General features: G+C 41.2%; 2 protein-coding genes across 2 annotated transcripts in view; one reads left to right on the plus strand and one right to left on the minus strand.

Annotated features, from left to right (window-relative positions):
* The window catches only part of PSMD7 (proteasome 26S subunit, non-ATPase 7), a 627368-nt gene that overhangs the window by 510431 nt on the left and 100190 nt on the right, over nt 1–16747 (minus strand). The window lies entirely within an intron of this gene.
* Nucleotides 1–16747, plus strand: part of NFAT5 (nuclear factor of activated T cells 5) — an 86720-nt gene that overhangs the window by 34898 nt on the left and 35075 nt on the right. The window contains exon 2 of the mRNA XM_075326469.1: nt 2137–2262. Within this exon, the coding sequence (XP_075182584.1) occupies nt 2137–2262 (126 nt within the window). The remainder of the gene's footprint in view (nt 1–2136; nt 2263–16747) is intronic.

Below are 16747 nucleotides of genomic sequence, written 5' to 3' on the forward strand. Positions count from 1 at the left end.
GGAGTGTGATTGGGGAGGGGGGGGAGTGTGATTGGGGAGGGGGGGGAGTGTGATTGGGGAGGGGGGGGAGTGTGATTGGGGAGGGGGGGGGAGTGTGATTGGGGAGGGGGGGGAGTGTGATTGGGGAGGGGGGGGGAGTGTGATTGGGGAGGGGGGGGAGTGTGATTGGGGAGGGGGGGGAGTGTGATTGGGGAGGGGGGGGAGTGTGATTGGGGAGGGGGGGGAGTGTGATTGGGAGGGGGGGAGTGTGATTGGGGAGGGGGGGAGTGTGATTGGGGAGGGGGAGTGGGGAGTCTGATTGGGAGGGGGGGAGTCTGATTGGGGAGGGGGGGGTCTGATTGGGGAGGGGGGAGGGGGGAGTCTGGGGAGTGGGAGGGGGGGAGTCTGATTGGGGAGGGGGGGAGTCTGATTGAGGGGGGGGGGGAGTCTGATCGGGGAGGGGGAGGGGGGAGTCTGATTGGGGGGGGGGGAGTCTGATTGGGGAGGGGGGGGAGTCTGATTGGGGAGGGGGGGGAGTCTGATTGGGGAGGGGGGGAGTCTGATTGGGGAGGGGGGGAGTGTGATTGGGGAGGGGGGGGAGTGTGATTGGGGAGGGGGGGGAGTGTGATTGGGAGGGGGGGAGTGTGTTTGGGGAGGGGGGGAGTGTGATTGGGGAGGGGGGGAGTGTGATTGGGGAGGGGGGGGAGTGTGATTGGGGAGGGGGGGGAGTGTGATTGGGGAGGGGGGGAGTGTGATTGGGGAGGGGGGGAGTGTGATTGGGGAGGGGGGGGAGTGTGATTGGGGAGGGGGGGAGTGTGATTGGGGAGGGGGGGGGAGTGTGATTGGGAGAGGGGGGGGAGTGTGATTGGGGAGGGGGGGGAGTGTGATTGGGGAGGGGGGTGAGTGTGATTGGGAGGGGGGGGAGTGTGATTGGGAGGGGGGGGGAGTGTGATTGGGGAGGGGGGGAGTGTGATTGGGGAGGGGGGGAGAGTGTGATTGGGGAGGGGGGGGAGTGTGATTGGGGAGGGGGGGGGAGTGTGATTGGGGAGGGGGGGGGGAGTGTGATTGGGGAGGGGGGGAGTGTGATTGGGGAGGGGGGGGAGTGTGATTGGGGAGGGGGGGGAGTCTGATTGGGGAGGGGGGGGGGAGTCTGATTGGGGAGGGGGGGGTCTGATTGGGGAGGGGGGGGGAGTCTGGGGAGGGGGGGGGGAGTCTGATTGGGGAGGGGGGGAGTCTGATTGGGGAGGGGGGGGTCTGATTGGGGAGGGGGGGGGAGTCTGGGAGGGGGGGGGGGAGTCTGATTGGGGAGGGGGGGAGTGTGATTGAGGGGGGGGGGAGTCTGATTGGGGGGGGGGAGTCTGATTGGGGAGGGGGGGAGTCTGATTGGGGAGGGGGGGGAGTCTGATTGGGGAGGGGGGGAGTGTGATTGAGGGGGGGGAGTCTGATTGGGGAGGGGGGGGAGTCTGATTGGGGAGGGGGGGAGTCTGATTGGGGAGGGGGGGGAGTCTGATTGGGGAGGGGGGGGGAGTCTGATTGGGGAGGGGGGGGGGAGTCTGATTGGGGAGGGGGGGGGGAGTCTGATTGGGGAGGGGGGGGGGGGAGTCTGATCGGGGAGGGGGGGGGGAGTCTGATCGGTTTTCCAGTCTAGAGGCATTGATGCCTGTTCCCTATACCTTTTTATCAAATTTGATTTGCATTCTTTTCACAAGCTGTATGAAGGGCACTGGCTTACCGGCTCAATTTAATAGCTAAGTTAGCCCCACCACATAGAGAAGGGGCCTGGCTTTGCCATTCAGGTCATCAAATCAACCTGCTAGTTTCACAGACATGAAAGGGGCTCTCCTGTGTCAAAGCTAAGCCGTAAATGGAGACTCTAGCGTCGGTGACAATCTATTGAGGCCGGGACAGTGTTCCTAAAGAGGTTGCCCTCACTTGGCAGGATAATAACCTGCTGATCACCGCGGTCCTGTTGGAGATTTGGGCAGCCATTCATACAGAGCATTTCAGAGGCCTGTTCTTGGTATTGTTGGGACCCGCCGCAATCAATACATTTTACCACATTTATGATTGTTTTGTGTATTGAGCTTTTTCATTTTGCAGTTTTCTTGAGTCTTTTAACACATTTCTACCCATTTTCTTGTTTTTTTTTTTTCTTAGAATCGGTTTATGACCTTCTCCCAAAGGAGCTGCAGTTACCCACATCTCGTGAAACCTCTGTCGCACCAATGAGTCAGACGAGCGGTGGAGAGGCAGGATCGCCTCCGCCGGCCGTAGTCGCTGCTGGTACGCATATCATTACATCTCTCTAGTTCAATAGATGCGCCATCGGTTGTTGTGTTTTTTATATACTTTCTTTTTGCCTTGTTTTTTTGTTTTGTTACTCTATCGCTGGCTTAAATGAACCGCGCTGGTAAAGTGGAGCGTGGAAGTAACTGTGACGATGTCCCAAAAAGGCACAAAGGAGAAATAAAAATAAATTCTAATTATTTATATATTTTTTATATATATATAATATATATATATATATATATATATATATATATATATATATATATATATATAATGTAAATATATTATGTAAATATATATTTATACATACACACACACACAAACTATTTTTCCAATTTATAATTTATGAAAAAAATATATATATAATAAAAATAAAGTAAATATATGAAATATATAATATAAATTGGAAAAATAGTTTGTGTGTGTATGTATAAATATATTTACATAATATATATATATATATATATATATATATATATATATATATATATATATATATATATACATACACACACATTTTTTTTTCATTTTATATTATATAAAATATATAATATAATATGAAATATATAATATAAATTGATAAATTGGAAAAAAATGTGTATGTATATATATATATATATATATATATATATATATATACACACACATTTTTTTTCCAATTTATATTATATATTTCATATCATATTATATATTTTATATAATATAAAATGAAAAAAAATGTGTATATGTATGTGTGTATATATATATATATATGTATGTATATATATATATATATATATATATATATATATATATATATATATATATATATTATATATATATATATATAATTAGTATGTAGATATATATTTTTATACACACACACTATTTTTCCAATTCACAAACACACACTATTTTTCCAATTTATAATTTGTGAAAAAAATATATATATAATAAAAAGTCAGAATTCCTCATTGTTTTATGTGCATGCCATTATTTGCACCCGAAGGAGTAATGGCATACTTGGTGATGTGTTTCTGAGCCGGGCCCAAAGACTCCACTCAGATTCCAGCATTTATAGCTGCGGAGGAATGGGTTGGCAGCTGGTTCTCTCCCTTTTATAAATTATTATGTAATCTTGTTATATTACATCCCTCTCTGTTAGACTAATCGTCCCTTTCCTTCATCAGTTCAATCTCTGGAAACCATTTTGGGCTATATTTTGGCTCTTTGGTTCCTATTATTATCATAAAGTTTTATTACATGTCTTTTTATATATACTGGAGATTAAAATTAGAGACCAACGCACAATTTCCTAAATGTTGCGGTCATTGTGTTGCGGTCATTGTGTCGTCCTATGTGATTATATCCTAACATGAGGAATCTCGCAGGATTTTTCGCTTACTTCATAAATTGAATTTTTTCAAAATCGCATAATAAAAATGTAAATGAGATAAATGAAAAAGAACTCGGATCAAAATTAGAGAACACTTTCAGAAACTTGCAAGTTTTTGGTGCTAATATCCTTAATTATCTGACAAACCCTATGTAACTGGCAGCCTAACTTTCCAGTGTGCACTGATTTTGCCGTTCCAAAGTGACTGAAACCCTCTGGCAGCCGGTTATCCAGATAAAGGCCAAAGAGGTAACCCTATCAGCCATATCAAGAGAAGTTGGTCGTTCCAAGTCTGTGATTTTGAGAATATTGCATCTAGACAACATCACAACATCTTTCTATTCCCCCAAGAAGGCTGGTCGCCCTCAAAAGACAAATACAAGAGAGGACAGGATAATGCGGAGACTCTCAATGGGTAATCGTTTCTACACTGCAGCTGGAATTGCTCGGCAGTTCAGCACTAAACGGGGTAAGGATCTGTCTCGTCATACAGTGTCACGACGTTTAAGAGCATTTGGACTGAAATCCCACCCTGCAGTGACCAAACCTCTCATTAGCAGGATGGATGAATAACAAAGTTCAACTCCCTGTTGGTGAGGATCATGTTGTGTGGACAGAGGAGAAGTCCACAGGTCATTTTAGTAATGAAAGCAAGTTTAATTTATTTGAGTCTGATAGGAAACATTATGTTTGACAAACTGGAGAAAGACTGAATCCAAAGTGTATTAAGAAGTCAGTGAAAGGCAGTGGAGGAAGGGTCATGGTTTGGGAAATGTTTTCTGCAGCAGGAGTTGGACCTCTCATACAGCTACATGGCAGAGTGAATGCAAGTGTGGATCAGAACCTTCTTCAACAACACATGGTTCATCACTCAATCAGCCAGCAAGTTTCATGCAGGACAATGCCCCCTGTCACTGCAAGACAGGTAAAGCAATCACTGGAAACAGAAAACATTGAAACAATGAAATTGCCACCCAGAGTCCTGATCTAAACCCAATAGAAAACCTCTGGAAAATCCTTGGTGACAAAGTTATGGCCAAGAAACCCATAAAGGCTTCTTTACACACAACGATCTCGTTAGCGATGTGACAGGCCCAGATCGTAGTAACGATTTGCCGAGATCGCTCATAGGTCGTTTAGTAGCGGTCACACGTACACATCTCACAAACGACGCTACATCGTTCAGCGATATATTGTTTGACCGAGGCGGTCGTGTGGATGTTGTTCGTCGTTTGCAGGGTGTCACACGTAGCAATATGCCTGATGCGTTCCAAACAACGAACAATATTTTGAAACTGAACGACGTGTCAACAATCAACGATTTTCACCCTATTTGCGATCGTTCGGAGTCGCACGTAGGTGTCACACGCAATGATGTCGCTAACGATGCCGGATGTGCGTCACTGAAACCGTCACCCCGACGACATATCTTCAGATAAATCGTAGCGTGTAAAGCGGCCTTAACAGTCAAAAAACTGTGGGAGAGGCTGGAAGAAGAGTGGACCAAGATCCCACCAGAGCAGTGTGAGAGACTGGTGATGTCCTGTGGCCGCAGATGTGCTGAAGTCATTCATAGCGACGGCCGGTGCACGTCCTACTGATTGTGACTGTTGTCACCAGCAGAAAATTTACTGATTTTTCTCTGTGCTACAGTCATTGCTGTTCTCTAATTATCATCATCACGTTTTGGGCAAATGTGGCATGGTGCACCCCGTCCAAAAATACCTTCAAATGTTCAGCAATGCAGATTACATTATTTCTGAAAAAGCAAGTGATCAGATATTGTTCTCTCATTTTGATCTCCAGTATGTATATGTATAATATATATATATATATATATATATATATATATATATATATGTATATGTATATGTGTATATATATATATATATATATATATATATATATATATATATATATATATATATATATATATAGTATAAAATAAAATAAATATATATATTAAAATTATATATATATATATATATATATATATATATATATATATATATCTATATATCAATTAATTTGGAATTTTATATCAGCCCTATAGATATGGTTTGTGGCCCCTGGATATTTCTACCCCGGAGTTATCCATACACCTCACTCCACGTTACATCCGTCCGGTGAAACGCAACACTTTCCAGCGCGGCTCATTGTCTTCTCTCCGCCGGTAGTTTTGCTCCAAAATCTGTGGTTTTATTGTGTGTTCCTTTATTCCAGTGCATTGTTTATTTTATTTTCCCAAAAAGTTTGCACTGCCTTTTTTTCCCAATAAACCCACAGATTGCAGCGTGCTTGATGACTTGTGTATTGCCATACAAATAGCCCTAATTCATTACATGGAATATACCGCCTGTTGCCTCACCGCTACTTGCGCTAATCAAAGCCACTTTTTGGACTAAGCTAAAAATAATGTGTCTTGTTTATATTGGCTGCGGTCGGGGCGGGTAATTAGAGATTAGCCTTATCGGCTGCGGTTATCACAGAATGTGCACGGGTTGATTAACCTACTAAGTCAGACCTGACAGCCCGGCGCTGGTGCAGTATGATCGGAGTCTGTGCTCAGGGGAAGGAGGGCGGAGGGACGGGAGAAAAATAAATAGGTATTATATTTTATCTAAAAATAATTGCAGCTTTTACGTTCCAGACCTCAGTTCACCCCAAAGAAAGAAAAAAAAATTGTTGACTTTGGCCGTTCAGTAGTGAAATGCAAACTTTTTCCTCTGATTTCCAATAACAAAAGCGTTTCGGTATGTTCAGCCGCTTTTGTGTAAATATATGGAGGACATATTTTTATTTTTTATATCGGGTGACATCCTGCTGTTTAGATTATTGCAGAATATTTTGGAAAATCCTCTCCACTTCCAAACAATGCACCTGGAGGTATAATTCCTGCTGCAAAATGAGACTAAAGTTAAATAAAAAGCATATAACATTTAATGGATAAAAAAAAGAAAAAAATAAAATAAAAATAAATATATATAATATAAATTTTTACAGCAATAATAAAATATTAAGAAATATGTATTATATATAGTTTTAAATAAATTTTATATATATATATATATACACGTTGCAATAAAACGTATATTAAAATAATAATTATATAAATATATTAAAACAATATATATTTTAAAATATGTATATAATACATATTTATTAAAAAAAATTATTGTTGTAAAAAAATGTTAAATATGTTAACATTTTATATATAATATCTTATACTCTTTTATATATATTTTTTATTTTATATATACACACATATACATACACACACATATATATATTTATATTATCAGTTTAATATATAGACATATTGATTATTAGATAGATATATTTTTTATTATATTTATAAAACTATTAAACTGATATATTATGTGTGTGTGTGTGTGTGTGTATGTATGTATGTATGTGTGTGTACATATATATATATATATATATATATATATATATATATATACACAAATAAATATATGAAAATAATAAATATATGTAGATTGTAAAATAATATATGTGAAATAAAAAGCATAAAATATTTAATAGATAAAGAAAAAAAAATATGTATGTGTGTGTATATGTTATGGAAAAAAAATATTTTATGCAAAATATTTTGCTAGATATTCCAGGGTTTTAAAGGTAACAACCAGTTTAATTCCCTGTCGGTGTTGTCACTTTTCATAGGCCTATAAATCTGCATTATATAGAGCCTATTAATGGCAGCCCCCGTTTTACTATCCCAATATAAGCCCAATACACACATTGCATTATGGGAGGGTGCAAAAAAATGCAATTATTGTTAGTAAGTAATGCAGAACCTGTGGATGCCCTTTTAGACTTCAAATATTGCATTACATCATCCCCATGAACAGGGACATTTGTCGTCTTCATTCTACGCCTGGGAAGAATTCATGCTATACCAGGACAAGTTCATGGGAAATAGTCTGATATGGGCCCCCTCCACAACAATAGTACAAAACTCCACCCCAGCATCTTCTATTTGACTAGGGGGAAGCTATAAATGATTGAATTTTTTACCAGATTTCTCTATCTGGTTTCAGATGTTGTAGCGGAACTAGAATACATTGAGATGTTAGCAGAGCTGCAGTGTAAAGCATGAGGGACAGCATAATAGCCTGAGCTTCTGAGACTTTAAGTGATCATACCAAAGCCAAACTAACCGCAGCCAAGGCTGAAAACATAAAATATAACCGATAATTAGTGGTTATATTATTATATATGTTAGTTCCTGAAATCTTTGGACTGTGACACAAGTTTTGGCATTTTAACAGTTTACCAAAACTTATTCAATATACAGTTATATAATCAATCTGGGCGTAATGTGCAGACTCTCCACTTTAATTTGAGGGTATTCACATCCTAATTGGAGGAAGGAGTTAGGAATTACCGCTGCTTCTTTTTCAAGGGACCAAAGGTTATTGGACAATTATCTCAGACGCTCTGTAATGGGCGGCATGGACTATTCCCTCGTTAATACATCATCAAGTAAGTAGGTAAAAGGTCTGGAGCTGATTCCAGGTGCGGCATTTGCATTAGGAAACAACATGTGGTCAGAGGAGCTCTCAATGGAAGGGAAACCGACCATCATTAGGCTGAAGAAAAAACCCATCAGAGAGAGTAAAAATGCTAGAAGCGGCCAAATCAACAGTTTGTTACATTCTGCAAAAAAAAAAAAAAAAAGCGCACTGGAGAGCTGGGAACTCCGAGGCCTGGACAACAGTGGAGGGTGATCACAGAATCCTTTCTATGGTGAAGAAAAAAAACCCTTCACAACATCCACCCAAGTGAAGAATACCGAGGGGTCACCACAAGGAGCAAATACACGAGGGGTCACCACAAGGTGCAAATACAGAGGTATCGCCACAAGGTGCAAATACAGAGGTATCGCCACAAGGTGCAAATACAGAGGTATCGCCACAAGGTGCAAATACAGAGGGGTCACCACAAGGAGCAAATACAGAGGGGTCACCACAAGGAGCAAATACAGAGGGGTCACCACAAGGAGCAAATGCAGAGGGGTCACCACAAGGTGCAAATACAGAGGGGTCACCACAAAGAACAAATACAAGAGGGGTCACCACAAGGTGCAAATACAGAGGGGTCACCACAAAGAACAAATACAAGAGGGGTCACCACAAGGTGGAAATACAGAGGGGTCGCCACAAGGTGCAGATACAGAGGTATCGCCACAAGGTGCAAATACAGAGGAGTCACCACAAGGTGCAAATACAGAGGGGTCACCACAAGGAGCAAATACAGAGGGGTCACCACAAGGAGCAAATACAGAGGGGTCACCACAAGGAGCAAATGCAGAGGGGTCACCACAAGGTGCAAATATAGAGGGGTCACCACAAGGTGCAAATACAGAGGTATCGCCACAAGGTGCAAATACAGAGGGGTCACCACAAGGAGCAAATACAGAGGGGTCACCACAAGGAGCAAATACAGAGGGGTCACCACAAGGAGCAAATACAGAGGGGTCACCACAAGGAGCAAATGCAGAGGGGTCACCACAAGGAGCAAATGCAGAGGGGTCACCACAAGGAGCAAATGCAGAGGGGTCACCACAAGGTGCAAATACAGAGGGGTCACCACAAAGAACAAATACAAGAGGGGTCACCACAAGGTGGAAATACAGAGGAGTCACCACAAGGTGCAAATACAGAGGTATCGCCACAAGGTGGAAATACAGAGGGGTCACCACAAGGTGGAAATACAGAGGAGTCACCACAAGGTGCAAATACAGAGGTATCGCCACAAGGTGGAAATACAGAGGGGTCACCACAAGGTGCAAATACAGAGGTATCGCCACAAGGTGCAAATATAGAGGAGTCACCACAAGGTGCAAATACAGAGGGGTCACCACAAGGAGCAAATACAGAGGAGTCACCACAAGGTGCAAATACAGAGGGGTCACCACAAGGTGGAAATACAGAGGGGTCACCACAAGGAGCAAATACAGAGGGGTCACCACAAGGTGGAAATACAGAGGAGTCACCACAAGGTGCAAATACAGAGGTATCGCCACAAGGTGCAAATATAGAGGAGTCACCACAAGGTGCAAATACAGAGGGGTCACCACAAGGTGGAAATACAGAGGTATCGCCACAAGGTGGAAATACAGAGGGGTCACCACAAGGAGCAAATACAGAGGGGTCACCACAAGGTGGAAATACAGAGGGGTCACCACAAGGTGCAAATACAGAGGTATCGCCACAAGGTGCAAATATAGAGGAGTCACCACAAGGTGCAAATACAGAGGGGTCACCACAAGGTGGAAATACAGAGGTATCGCCACAAGGTGCAAATATAGAGGAGTCACCACAAGGTGCAAATACAGAGGGGTCACCACAAGGAACAAATACAGAGGTATCGCCACAAGGTGGAAATACAGAGGGGTCACCAGAAGGTGCAAATACAGAGGGGTCACCACAAAGAACAAATACAAGAGGGGTCACCACAAGGTGGAAATACAGAGGAGTCACCACAAGGTGCAAATACAGAGGTATCGCCACAAGGTGGAAATACAGAGGGGTCACCACAAGGTGCAAATACAGAGGTATCGCCACAAGGTGCAAATATAGAGGAGTCACCACAAGGTGCAAATACAGAGGTATCGCCACAAGGTGGAAATACAGAGGGGTCACCACAAGGTGCAAATACAGAGGAGTCACCACAAGGTGCAAATACAGAGGGGTCACCACAAGGAACAAATACAGAGGTATCGCCACAAGGTGGAAATACAGAGGGGTCACCACAAGGTGCAAATACAGAGGGGTCACCAGAAGGTGCAAATACAGAGGGGTCACCACAAGGGGCAAATACAGAGGGGTCACCACAAGGGGCAAATACAGAGGGGTCACCACAAGGGGCAAATACAGAGGGGTCACCACAAGGAGCAAATACAAGAGGGGTCACCACAAGGGGCAAATACAGAGGAGTCACCACAAAGAACAAATACAAGAGGGGTCACCACGAGGTACAAATACAAGAGGGGTCACCACAAGGTGCAAATACAAGAGGGGTCACCACAAGGTGCATATACAAGAGGGGTCACCACAAGGTGCATAAACAAGAGGGGTCACCACAAGGTGCATATACAAGAGGGGTCACCACAAGGTGCAAATACAAGAGGGGTCACCACAAGGTGCAAATACAGAGGAGTCACCACAAGGTACAAATACAAGAGGGGTCACCACGAGGTGCATATACAAGAGGGGTCACCACGAGGTGCATATACAAGAGGGGTCACCACGAGGTGCATATACAAGAGGGGTCACCACGAGGTGCATATACAAGAGGGGTCACCACAAGGTGCAAATACAAGAGGGGTCACCACAAGGTGCAAATACAAGAGGGGTCACCACAAGGTGCAAATACAAGAGGGGTCACCACTAGGGGCATATACAAGAGGGGTCACCACAAGGTACAAATACAGAGGAGTCACCACAAGGTGCAAATACAAGAGGGGTCACCACTAGGGGCATATACAAGAGGTGTCACCGTGAGGGGCAAATACAGAGGAGTAACCACAAGGCGCAAATACAGAGGAGTCACCACAAGGTGCAAATACAAGAGGGGTCACCACAAGGGGCAAATACAAGAGGGGTCACCACAAGGGGCAAATACAAGAGGGGTCACCACGAGGTGCAAATACAAGAGGGGTCACCACGAGGTGCATATACAAGAGGGGTCACCACGAGGTGCATATAAAAGAGGGGTCACCACAAGGTGCATATACAAGAGGGGTCACCGTGAGGTGCATATACAAGAGGGGTCACCACAAGGTGCATATACAAGAGGGGTCACCACAAGATGCATATACAAGAGGGGTCAACGTAAGGTGCAAACCATTAATCAACCGGAAAAAGGTCCTATTAGACTTTGCTAAAAAAAAAAACATCTAAAGGATCCACCCAGGTCTGGAGAAGCAGCAGAGGACGGATGAGACTAAGATCAACCTGTACCAGAATAATGGGAAGAAGAAAGTCGGGAGAAGGCTTGGAGCGGCTCCTGATGCAGAGCACAGCACGTCCTCCTGTAACACATAGCGGAGGTGGTGTGATTGCGGGGCTTCCAATGGTCCTGGGGTACTAATGGTTATTGATGAGGTGACTGAAGTCCGAAGCAGATGGATGAATTCTGAAGTGCACATGGCGAGATTGTCTGGATGTAGCAAGAATGATTGGATGATGCCTCACAGACAGATGGACATTGACCCAAAACATCCTGCGAAAGCAAAGAAGTGGAATATTGTGTAATGGCCGAGTCCTCACCAGATCTCAGCCCATCCAGCTGCATCTCACATGATTAAGACAAAACGTATCCCCCATAACTACGAATGGTGTGCTATTCATGTCATAAGTCATTTCCCTTCCTTTGATGCCGGCTTGCATCCCGAGCATCAACTGGTCAGCTGTAATAAAGGCAGCAAAGCGTCACCTAGGAGAAAACCGTCCATGGCCAAAAGACTTCAGGCTGTCATTGCTGCAAAGGATTCGCTACAAAGTATTAAAACTGAATATTTTATTACTTTTGAGCCTGTAAAATGAGGAGACTTTGTAGAAAAATTATTTGAATTCCTATCCGTCTCACAGGATACTTTTGTTCAAGACCTCTAATTAAACCTGAAAGTCTGCACTTCAATTGCACCTCTAAATAAAAAATAGTGACCTTCAGAGCTGAAATCACGAAGTTTCAGTCACTATCCAAATATTTCTGGATCTAACTGTAATATATTATATATATATATATATATATATATATATATATATATATATATATATATATATATATATATATATATATGAATGACTAAAACTACCCCTTTATAGTCTACATCTCAATTGCTGTCATTTTGTATTTTATTATCGTTACCGACCCCCTCGACCGCAGCCAAGACATGGTGGGGCGCGCAATCAGTCAATCCTTTTTGCTGAGGCATCAGGCTTTTAAAACTAATCAAACGTACACTGTAAATGAGCACATTTAACCTGTGTATGGCAGTATGAATTTTGGAAAGACGGGGGTCGTCGGGTTTGGGGGTTGTGGGGGGGGGCATGCGAATGCAGATACAACAGTATTTCAGAGCGAATGTGGTCTAAAATAATGCTGAAATTGGAATTCCATGTGATAATTGGATTGCTTTTCTATTGATTTTTTTTGACATTTTTTACTATTATTTTATATTTGCTGGGATGCTAGCTGTTTTCTCTATTAATACAGTTAACTTGCATTCTAGCTTCTCCACTCAGAGGCAGGCATCGTGTGGTGGGTTGTGTGACTATGTCTGTCTATCAATAGTGAAGACAAATATTGCCAGAGACACTAAACCCATCCAATCTCACCCAGGGTATAGGTCGGTCTCGTTTTCAGACTTCTTCCTAAGCCTTTTTTTTTTTTTCTTTCTTTATTCTTTTTTTTTATTATTATTATTATTCATTTTACTTTATTTTTTCAGTTTTAAATAGTGGATTGATGATGAATGTTGGTAAAAATGTTCATTTCGATTTTATGTTTTATTTATTTTTATTCACAATATTATGGATAAAAAAAAAAATTGGCAAAATTACTTTGACCATGGATGTGCGGCCACTTTGCTTGGACTTATGTTTTAGAAATGGGGAAATATTTGAGGCCTTTATGTACCCAAGGTTTTGACGTGACCAGTATATATGACATGCAGCCACTCACGTATTATCATTTGTATATCCATTGTTGGACGCATTTTGCAAAAGATAAAAATAAATAAAAAAAGATATTATTTATTATATATATATATATATATATATATATATATATATATATATATATATATTATAATATATATTATATATATATATATAATATTTTAAATATATATACATTATACATGTATATATATATACGCACATATTATCTCTCTCTCTCATATATATATATATCAGATGTTATATATAATATATACATACACAGAAATGTATATATAATATTATACACAAATATATATTATACACACATGTGTCTGTGTAAAGAAAAATATATATATATTTTTTTTTACATATACATATATATATATATATATGAGATACACACATATATATACACACACACAGTATAATATATGTGTAAAAAAAGTGTGTATTTTTTTTTTATTTTTTGTTTTTCTTTACACAGACACATATATATATGTGTATACTATATATTTGTGTATAATATTAGATATATAAATTTATGTAATATATATATATATATATATATATATATATATATATATATATATATATATATATATATATATATATGAATTATATATATCTATCTATCAAAGTATTCAAGCCCCTTTAAATTTTTGACTCTATGTTTCATTGCCGCCATTTGGTAAATTCCCAAAAGCTCATTTTTTTTCTCATTAATGTACACTCTGCACCCCATCCCCCATCTTGTCAAAAGAAAAGCCCCCGGAAATGTAGAAATTTTTGCAAATTTATTAATCAAGAAAAACTGAAATATCACATGGTCATAAGTATTCAGCCCCTTTGCTCGGTATTCAGTAGAAGCACCCTCCCTTTTCAGCTAGTACAGCCATGAGTCTTCTTGGGAATGATGCTACAAGTTTTTTACCCCTGGATTTGGGGATCATCTGCCATTTTTCCTTGCAGATCCTCTCCAGTTTCGTCAGATTGGATGGTGAACGGCCATTTTCAGGTCTCTCTAGAGTTGCTCAATTGGATTTAGGTCAGGACTCTGTCTGGGCCGGTCAAGAATGGTCACAGAGCTGTTCTGAAGACACTCCTATGTTATTTTAGCTGTGTGCTTAGGGTCATTGTCTTGTTGGAAGGTGAACCTTCGGCCATGCCTGAGGTCCAGGGCACTCTGGAAGAGGTTTTCTTCCAGGATATCTCTATACTTGGCCGCATTCATCTTTCCTTCAATTGCAACCAGTCGTCCTGTCCCTACCCCCATAGCATGATGCTGCCACCACCATGTCTCACTGTGGGGATTGTATTGGGCAGGTGATAAGTGGTGCCTGGTTTTCTCCACACATACCGCTTATAATTATCACCAAAAAGTTCTATCTTTGTCTCATCAGACCAGAGAATCTTATTTCTCATAGTCTGTGAGTCCTTCATGTGTTTTTTTTAAAACTCTATGCTGGCTTTTATATGTCTTGCACTGAGGAGAGGCTTCCGTCGTGCCACTCTGCCATAAAGGCCCAATTAGTGGAGGGCTGCCGTGATAGTTGACTTTGTGGAACTTTCTCCCATCTCCCTCCTGCATCTCTGGAGCTCAGCCACAGTGATTTTGGGGTTCTTCTTTACCTCTCTCACCAAGGCTCTTCTCCCACGATTGCTCAGTTTGGCTGGACGGCTAGGTCTAGGAAGAGTTCTGGTGGTCCCAAACTTCTTCCATTTAAGGATTATGGAGGCCACTATGCTCTTAGGAACCTTGAGTACTGCAGAAGTTCTTTTGTAACCTTGGCCAGATCTGTGCCTTGCCTCAATTTTGTCTCTGAGCTCTTTGGGCAGTTCCTTTGACCTCATGATCCTCATTTGGTGGGACATGCACTGTGAACTGTGAGGTCTTATATAGACAGGTGTGCGCCTTTCCAAACCAAGTCCTATCAGTTTAATTACACACAGCTGGACTCCAATGAAGGAGTAGAACCATCTCAAGGAGGATCACAAGGAAATGGACAGAATGTGACTTACCTATGAGTTTCTGAGCAAAGGGGCTGAATACTTATGACCATGTAATATCAGTTTTTCTTGTTTAAAAAATTTGCAAAAATTTCTACATTTCGGTTTTTTTCTGTCAAGATGGGGGATGGGGGGCAGAGTGCACATTAATGAGGAAAAAAAATGAATTGTTTGAACTGAAAAATTTAAAGGGGTCTGAATACTTTCTGTACCCTCTGTACATTGCTACTATTATTAATTTAATTATTAATAGTATTATCACATAAAGGATTAATTTTCTTTTTAGAAAAATTGAGTAAAAAAAAATGTTTTAATTGGCACAATATACGTTAATTTTTCCACCCGTTATTTATTTTTTTTAATTAATGTTTTATTACTGATTTTTTTTTTTTTAATTATAACAATATATTTTGCTTTTTCAAATATACACTATATGGACAAAAGTATGTGCTCCCCTCCATGTTAAATGTGCAGGAGCCTTTATGAGTTGTCCCCTTTGCAGACATAACAGCTCCTCTGGGAAGGTTTTCTACAAGATTTCTTTGGGAATTTTTGCCTTTTTATCCAGAAGAGCGTCTGTGAGGCAATTTCTGTGATCGTTCATATCAAAGGGTCAGCTCGTTTTGTCCTTTTTCACTAACTCCCCCAAGTATACCTTTTTGGGTCTACTTTTGAGCACTGAGCACAGTCATTGGAAACGGAAAAGGTCTTTCTCCAAACTGTTCTCACAAACTGAAAACTACAATTGTACAAAATGTCTTGAGATACAGATTTCTTTCACAAGGATTAAGGGCCCAATGCCGACCCCTGATGACAGCCCATAGTATTAACCCTCCTCCACCAAACTGTACAGCGGGCACAATGCAGCCAGGAGGATCCGGATGTTATACCTTCCACTAAGGGACCGAAGGGTCTGATATTATACACCGTGGGGACAAGGTGCCTTTATGTTATACACTACAGTGCGAGGGGCCGGATGTCTTACACCGGTGGTTAGGGTTTAGATGTTATACACTTGGTAAGAAGGGTGGAGGGTTTGGAGACCAATGGGATTATATGGAAAAACCTGAATTTAATTATTAGACGTAAGGCCCGATACTTCTGTGCATATAGTGTTTTTCAAAAAGCAATAATAAATAAATATAAAAATAGCAAAAAATAACAAAAATCCTAATGGAGTAAAAGCAAAGTGGCTTCAAATCTGGTTAAACAAAAATTATATAACGCAGCCTTAATATGAAGCATTTTCTTAATGCATGACCAAGAGCAACCACAGCACCTATACAGTTCTATGATTTTCTTTTTCTATGTGAATGCTTTGGAAAGTCACTGAACTTTTTTTTTTTTTTTTTTATTTTATTTTTATTTCAGCTGCAAAGTATAGCAATGTGCACAAACACTATGT

This window comes from Anomaloglossus baeobatrachus, chromosome 10 (genome assembly GCF_048569485.1).
Source record: "Anomaloglossus baeobatrachus isolate aAnoBae1 chromosome 10, aAnoBae1.hap1, whole genome shotgun sequence".
Classification (NCBI taxonomy): domain Eukaryota; kingdom Metazoa; phylum Chordata; class Amphibia; order Anura; family Aromobatidae; genus Anomaloglossus; species Anomaloglossus baeobatrachus.